This window comes from Balaenoptera physalus (assembly GCF_965194825.1).
Source record: "Balaenoptera physalus genome assembly, chromosome: 8".
NCBI lineage: Eukaryota > Metazoa > Chordata > Mammalia > Artiodactyla > Balaenopteridae > Balaenoptera > Balaenoptera physalus.
The window spans coordinates 16,343,700-16,352,148 of record NC_138887.1 but is presented as its reverse complement, the minus strand read 5'-3'; the positions used below and the strand labels follow the sequence as shown (position 1 = coordinate 16,352,148).

Sequence of the window (8,449 nt, the reverse complement as noted above, 5' to 3'; positions counted from 1 at the left end):
ACTATAAAGCCAGAGAAGCCATCCTCCTCGGGTGAGTCAGAGCATCAGTAACTTGAGGAACTCCTAGTGAAAACGAAGTGGGAAGACATTCTTCTTTCATCAATGGGAAGACCTCTGGAGAGGAAAACTGGTTAACAAAAACTCACCAGAGAAATTCAGATAACGATTCACAAATTAAATCAGTTTAAGTCACACATTATACCCCTCTGTATTACCTTAAACAACGAGCAAGCTGGTCAATATGGAAAACATCGCTTTGACTTCCCTTAATTCCAAAGTCAATAGTAATCGCCCCTCGCCCGTCCCGCCCCGAGCTTTGTAAATTCTCCAGACCCCGAGCTTCTCTCTCACAGTTCATCCCCAAGCCTCTCGGTGCCTGGCACGTAGCCGGCATTCAAAAAATCTCGGGTGAACTGAACAGAGTTGGCAGAGAAATCTCAAGCTGCTGTCCCGGGAGGGGCGAGGCCAGGCTCAGGATAAAAGAATGCTGAGTCTTCCCACTGGAGCCCAGCACCACCTTTATTATCCCCACTATGCCTGGGGCCGTGATTTGTGGGTGACTGGGTCCCCCACGAGGCAGCGCTGCTTCCGCTTGTGCAGTCATCTCCTTCCCCTCGCACTAAAACAATACCTTGGCCTCCTGCCAAACTTTGAGCAGCGAGCGACTCTGGCTGTTTATGGCCCGGAATGGGTGCTGCGAGAGGTTTGGGGCGGCTCTCAAGTGCTAGCAGAGGAAGAGAAGAGGCCAAAGCTCTGAAACACTCACTTCCTCCGCCCCCTCCCTTTTGTCCCAGACACCAAAACAAACGAGCTAATACACGTGTCCCTATGACTCTTGTTTACTATCAAGACTGCACTGTGCACGCACTTCTGGGATATGTAGTCCAACCGGTTCCTCCGACGTGCAGTTCCCGAGAGGAACGCAGCTAGGCCGAGACTACTAACCCACAATCCATTTCGCGGGCAAAGTTTGGCTCGGGTCCCGGCAGTCTCGGCAGCAATCCAATCCGAAGCGCTCACCCTAGTGATTGACACGCCGTCTTCTCCACTAAACACAACACAAAAGTCAATACAAGCCCGCCCCCCGAGACGGACCACGGTATCACCCAATGGGAAAGGGAAAGGATCGAATGGCAGTTCCACAGACCAATAAGAGGGCGAAGGAGCTAGGAGGAGGCTCAACCTCCGGGGGTTTGAAGGGAGGGGGAAGACGAAGCTTGAAAGACTTGGTAATGGCGACGGGTTTGGTAAGTAGGAAAGTTTCGGTTGAGGACTAAGAGTGGCGGCGGGAGCATTAACGTGCGCCGGGGAAGCCGGCGTCAGTCGGAGAGGGCTACACGAGTTGCTGGTGGTGTTGTCGCGGGCAGGGCGGCCCGCGCCGGGGCTGCCCGCACTTCGCGGCGGGTTTGTTGTCTTTCTGTTCGGGAAGGGGTGGGGGTGGGGAAGGGAGGGGCAGGATCCCGAGGGTATCGGGCGGCCGGGCGAGCTCGGGTCGACGCTCCTCTTCCTCACGGCGGGGGCAGTTAACCGTCCGACATCTGCCCGAGGCGAACCCGCCGGACCGGCGCTTCCCGCAAGCTCAGCTGGGCTTCGCGGCGGCGCGGCCCGTGGGCGTCTCGGGGCGGGGGCTGGGAGGCGTAGGCGAGGACGGCGCTCCGGGGGTGGCGTGGTGGGTGGCCGAGCCGGGTGCGGAGATGGGGCGGGCCTGGGCGGGGGAAGGGGGCCGACGCGGCGCCGGGGCTGCCCCGGAAAGTTTGACTTCAACTCCTTGCGAGTGGGCGGAGGGTCGGAGGTTGGCCCGGGGTGGGCTGCCGGCCGCGGGTGGGGGACTGCAGTGAGGCACCGCCTCTTTAGGGGCCGAGAGGGGCTCGGGCCGAGCTGGGAAGCTCGCGGAGCCGCTGGGCCCTGGGGCTCATTGTTACGCAGTTCGAATGAATGGGCTCCTTGGCGCCTGCGCGGTGGGGCTGAGCTGAGGGGAAAAACAAGCCTGGAGTCCAGGCTGCGGTCACATGATGGGGGGAGGGGAGGGGAACGCGATGAATGGCGAAAGAGGGTGGGGGATGGACTTGGCGTGAACCGGGAGGCACTGCCTCTGTGTGACCGAGAGCGAGGCTTGGCAGGCGATTCCAGTCTCCGCCGTCCAACCTATACTGCTGCCCCAGGCAGATTAAAACAAAACAAAAAATCCAGGCGAAATCGACAGTCGGGGCCCGGTTTTTGTAGCTGCTTGTAACGCTGCACGCTGTCTAGGGGATTTCACTCTCCGCGGTGCGTTCTACACCATGTAGAGTTCGTTCTTCAGGAGTTTTCAGCAAGAATTTTTTGTAAAAGGAGCTCTGACTGCAGGGAGATACTCAAAGACTCTTTAGCTCTGGGAGCCAGTGATGCTAAGAAGGGAGGAGGGTAAAAGGGAGTTGTGGAGTCCTCCCAACAATTTCGACTAAGCGCTTTAGATTTATTTCTCTCTAACTAGCAATAACAGGTGATTCCCAGCAGTGGTTTTGAAATTAAAGTTACCTTTTGAGAATTAAAATAATTTTAACATTTGTAAATTCTTTTATATTGTTTAACTACTGATAATCATCTACATTTGTGATGTACTTCTAGTTCTTTCAGTCTTTGCTTTTTGTTATTGTTTTTGATATTTTCTGCTTTAGCTTGCTAACGGGAGTGTTAGGGTCAACTGTTGAGTTTCCATGATTAAACTACTTAGTTCTTGCTGAGCAGGTAATTGTTGACAAAGTTTTAAGAAAGTTTGAATTATATTCAAAAGAATTAAATACACTCATTAAGTTTTTGAGCTACTTTATACTTTTGAGGAAGCCATTTAGCCACTTTATAGCACAGTACTTTAAAACAATAGTTTTTGTTTATTCGAACTTAATATATTATTTATAGAATGAAATTTTGATTTCACTTTCTAGTTTCCATTTTATTTAGTTTCATAAGCCCCATTACCTTTTTCAGCCTGGAAAACTCTTCCCCCTTGTTCACTTCTCAAACTTCTACTGCATACGTTATTTTAAAAGTTAGCTTCTCCCGGGATTTCCCACGATTTCCCGTGTTTCACAGTGCCTGCTTCTCAGACTTCAAACATGGTACTGTCGCTTTAAGAGTTGTCTCCTCCACTGTATTTTAATTTCTTTGGACGTTTTCCTCACTATCCAAATGCTCCGTGATGAAGGCAAACGGGCTTTATGAATGAATAAACTGCTAGACCTTGAAGGCCCTTGAGGGAGGATTGGTAGCTGGTCTGCTGTATTTCTGTTTGAAATGAACATATTAGTACTTTTTTTTGCCATAAATTATGATAAGTTACTACCATGTTAATGAGACAATACCAGGTATTTTACATGTATTATGTTTTCAGTATGAAGGTGAACATTTATCTAGAATGAGAAAATAAATCACAACAAATTAATTTTATTAAGCTGACAAATACCTTTGTATATCACAAAATTCAGGAAAATGGTATTCTTTATTAACAATGATATTCTTGTATATTCTTGTTTATGCCTGACCCATCAACAATAGTCATATGCCTTCATATTTTGATCTGCATTTACTTTTGTATTTCATATCATAGTTTACACTGTCATTTTCTATAGACAGAATAGAAAAATAATTTTCTTCTCTAATATAGTTGATTGAATTTTTAGAAGTTATTGTTAGTAGTTTAGAAAAGCTTTTTCCACAAGTTGTTATACATAATGTGAAATTTTTTACGGTTACAATCAAGTTTGGGAAAATAAATTTCATATATGAATTCTTTCATATATGATTTCAAGGTTTTTTCATACAGTGACTCATCTTAAGTACTATGTGAATTGACAGTACTCTTTAACAGGTTTGTGGATAGCTTGTAGTGGTGTATTAGGGGTTTCTGTTATCTTCATCAATTTCAGTATTTTGTGTCAAGTCAGCACAAAATTAATAAGAGCTTATATAGATGTATTTGGCACTGGGCAACTGATAGGAGAATGCTTTGGAACCAGGTAAGGGTGTGTGATGTATAGTGTCTTATATACTTCCAATAACTATGAAAGGTAGACAGGTGCTGGTCCCATTTAGGAAGAAGAAAACTGAGGCATAGAAGTTAAACTGTTCAGAGTCATATGGATGGTAAGTGATATTCTACAGTAATATATTTTATGGAAAGAATACCACCCACTGTTGGGGTGTGGATTTTTTTTTTTTTTTTTTTAACCTCAGCACTGTGGCAAACTAGAGTTGTAGAAACATTTCTCTAAAATCTTTTGTTTGAAGTTTCATTGAAAATATTCTAAAAGAACTACATTAAGTCCTTCAACTGCTTTTGGTGTAGAAAGTTATGTTTAATATAGTTTGTTATGGAGGCTTATTTTAGCTTGGAATTATGTAATCCATTTTAAATACCACTTCAATTCCTCATGTTAGAGTTATAAAGTAATTGCAGATTACTGTCTCTTCACGTTCTCCCCACAAACAGTTTGAGCTTGATATAGAAGTTCTTCAGGATTAGGGGAGGGCATGTAGAAGATCCTTTCCTTGATGTCCATAATGAGGATGGAAAGATAAGGAGTCAGGGAAGAATTGGCACTTGAACGTAGTTGAAGTTAGAATGTCTAACTTATGTTGGTCTATCCCTTTTGTCCTTTTTCTCAGTTTCTTTTTTTTTTTTTTTATGAAGAGAAAATGGTCCCATTCAGTCATTAGAGCCCTGTTTTTCTCATCCAGAATATTATTATGATGTATATATTTTTTCTTGGCTGTGCTGCACGGCATGCGGGATCGTAGTTCCCTGACCCAGGGATCAAACCCGTGCCCCCTGCAGTGGGAGTGCAGAATCTTAACCACTGGACCTCCAGGGAAGTCCTTCCTCATCCAGAATAATACTTTGTTCAGAGCTATTTTGAAGTTTATACAAAATTAGATGAAGTATGTGGAAATGCTTGGCACATAGTAGGCATTTAGTAAAACCTAATTTCCTTCTTTTTCATTCAGTGAGACTTGGCTGTTTTTAGGCATCTCTTCCTCTCCTCTTCCTAAGATTTTGTGGATATTTACTTCTGAAAGTTTGCAAAACAAATGCAGTAGGGCCTTCTCATCCCCACCCAATAAAATACAAATTTGTAATATTGAACATGACATTTCAAAGTACAACTGCTGGAGAATTTTACTCTTCCTTTTTGAGAATTCACAGATCTAGTGAAGAGTTGACGTATCCAGAGTTAACTAAAACACAAGATGAGCTGTGTCCAATCCTGTAATACCAAAGTGGTATACAAAAGCATGAATGAACAATAGCGTTAGCTCTACCAGGAGAAATTTGAAAGAGAGACTTGTTTATCATAATGAATATCTAATTGGTGTAATGTATGTGGGGAGTTATTTTTGAGTACGGACTCTTCTGGTGTTCTTTTACGGTATCAGAGGCCTTGTTTCCCCCAAATACTATAGTTTGACAGAAAACTGAGAGACAAAAAACTTACGTTTGTGTATGGGCTTGAATTTTGGTTTCATGTATTTTATTTAATTCTCACAACAGCCCTGTGAGATAAGTAGAGGTACCTTGAGATTAAGCGACCTGCCCCAGGTTACCTGGCTAGCAGGTGAATTTCAAGTCTGTTGACTTGAAGTCTAGGCTCCCGTTTACTGTACAGGAGGTTTACAGAAGGAAAACCTCCACTATCTCAAGACCAAACTTTTGATAGCCTTGAGCAATGAGAGGTGAAAACACACAGAACTCAAGTTCAACAAATATTTATTTGGTCCCTTTTGTTATTTGCTTTGAAACTAAAATGGTTTTTTCCAACTTCATTTAAAGAGTATTGTGATGGGATGTTGGTAGATTACTAAGACCGAGTGCTGAAGAAATGCTAGAAGTTGCAAGGAGATATGAGTGCAGAGTGAATGGTGACTGGGCACCCGGGACCTGCTGAGGGGGAGAGCAAACCTAGCTGGGAAGAATGAGAAACCAAAGGGCCCTGCAGAGGGAGGGGAGGACACCGCAAACTAGCTGCAGCTCTGCTTCCCACCCGTAAGGAGAGCTCTGAGAAGAGGTGTATATGTGTAGCGCAACTCTGAATTTCATAATAGAGGGGAAAAGTGAGAAACTGTTCAAGTTTAAGATCGCCACTTGGGCTGACTTACGCTGATCACATCTGTATATGAGGCACGTACAGATGTTCATTTGGAGTTTGAGTCATTAAGTCAGGATAAATTGTGTTCTCTTTACTTAAGATGTTGAAAAGTTTTCTGTGGAAAGAGTTAAAATCTGCTATCTAAACTTAATATTGGCTGTTCCAAGAACTTACACAGAATAACTAGCTCCTCTCACGTTTGGGGCATTACTAAACAAGGAGTCTGCACTGATAATACCAATTACCGTTTCTTTCATGAGGACTTTCTGGCCACACCGCAGGGCATGCGGGATCTTCCCGACCAGGAATTGAACCCGGACCCCCTGCAGTGGAAGCTCAGAATCTTAACCACTGGACCGCCAGGGAAGTCCCTCATAAGGACTCTCAAAGGAGGCTGGGAGCGAGTGGCATAGACAGAAATTGGGAATGTGAATATACTCTACTCTTAATACACTCTCCCTTAAATATTTGTTTTAGATGTTCCTGCATACTCATGTCGTGTTTCAGTATGGTTTTTTAAGTAGACTCAAAAAAAATGTTTAAAGTGTGGTTCTGATCATGTTAGACCTCTGTTCAAAAGTATGCAGTGGTTCCCATTGTCTGCTAGTTGCTAATAATACTGGCCAGTCTACATTGAGAGTTTGCTCTGTTAGGCACTATTGTAAGCTTTTGACATTTATGAGTTCACTGAGTCTTTACAACAACCTATACAGATGCTTTTATTATTTACATATTACAAACAAGTCATAAAGATTTTAAATAAATTGTCCAGGGCACATAGCTGGCAAGTAGCAAATATAAACTCAGTAGTCTAATTTCAAAGTCCTTATCCTTGTCTACAAAAAACAAACCAACTAACCAGTTTTCCTAAATTAGGATTGAAGATTCTCATCCCAGTCTACCTTTCCAGCCTTAGTATTGATGGATGACCAGGAGACACACAGGCCATCCTGCCTCCTGGCTTCTATGTTCTTCTGATTTCATGCAGTACTTTGCTAACTCTGTGAGTTTGCTCATGTGAGTTTCTCTCATTGGGAGCCTCCCATCCTTTCTTTTTACCTGTTCATAGCCAAGCCGTGGCTCTGTAGAACTATGGTCATTTGCTTATATCTTTCCACTTAAGTGAAGATTCCTTGAGATTCATGATCAGCTGTTCATCTATGCATCTAGTATAGTGCCTTGTACATAATATGTATTAAATAAATGAATATATATATATACACACACATATATTTAGATAAAAAGGAATGTGGCAATCATTTTTAGCCTGCTGGTTCTCACAACGCACCAGGGGTTCTTTTGAAAGAAAACAAGTAAAAACCAGTGCACCAGGGTTGTACCCCAGACCAAATAAACCACATGCTTCGGAAGGAAGGTGGGGCCTGGGCCTCACTGGTTTGAAGCAGGCGTGGTTCTGTGTGCCACCAGGGTCGAGAATCTCAGATCAAGCTAAGTTTGCTTGGCTTTTGCAATGAGAAGGTGGAGGCTCAGCATCAGGATTTGGCGACTTGCGCTTGAGAAGTCGATTTGTGTTACCACAGCTCCTGTAGCCACCAATTTTGTAGGAAATTATTTGTTATACCCTAGCAGATTTGCTGTAACTATATCATAAGAGTGTGATTAATCACTACATAATAGCTTGTTCCTACTGGAAAAGTGTTCATTTGTTGGGAATGCTTCAGACATCTTTTAGATAAACTGTTATTTGCTTAACGTAGTGGTATGGTCTGTGACCTTTTATTGAGATGTGTTGGATAACTTGTCAGATTTCCCAGGGAGGAAATTACTGAAGCTGAATAGCTAGTTGTCTGGTCTCCTGTTGTTAACTGTTTTCAATAACTGTTCTGTTTAGAACATAAAGTGCCCATAGTATGCATAATATTGCCCTATGTCAGTCTAGGGATAAAAAACTTTTTTTTTTTAAGTCATTTTACATTTTTTTTTTTACTCAACTTTGTTTCATTTCATCCTCACAACTGCTCCAGGAAGAAAAGAGCGGGAGTCATTAGCCCTGTTTTCAGATGGAGATATTGAAGCTCAGTCACTTTAGGTCATAGATTTTAGTAAGTGATTAAGCTGTTATCAAACCTATGTTTCCTTCCACCTACCCCAGTGCCCTTTTCACTACTCCGTACTACATCTCACAGTCGGTATTGTGTAAGGCTCTAAGTGCCCAAGAGATGGGTAATATTTGAGGAGTACAGGCAGAAAGCATCTGAAATAAAATATTAGAAATAAAGTAAGGCAGTGGGCAGTTTGGCTGTATGTGTCAAAAGCCTTAAGAAGATGTTTAATTGCCATCCAACTACTAATCTGTCTCTGGGAAT

General features: G+C 43.2%; 1 protein-coding gene across 3 annotated transcripts in view; it reads left to right on the top strand.

Moving 5' to 3' along the window:
- The first annotated feature begins 1,203 nt into the window (after nt 1–1,203).
- The window catches only part of HBP1 (HMG-box transcription factor 1), a 30,708-nt gene continuing 23,462 nt past the window's right edge, over nt 1,204–8,449 (top strand). Inside the window, exon 1 of one of the 3 annotated variants that reach the window (XM_082473552.1) lies at nt 1,204–1,247. In XM_082473552.1, the coding sequence (XP_082329678.1) occupies nt 1,233–1,247 (15 nt within the window). In that variant the 5' untranslated portion in view covers nt 1,204–1,232. Of the gene's footprint in view, nt 1,248–1,380; nt 1,405–7,012; nt 7,126–8,449 lie in introns of those variants that run through there. The other 2 variants (XM_082473554.1, XM_082473553.1) reach the window with 2 other exon arrangements.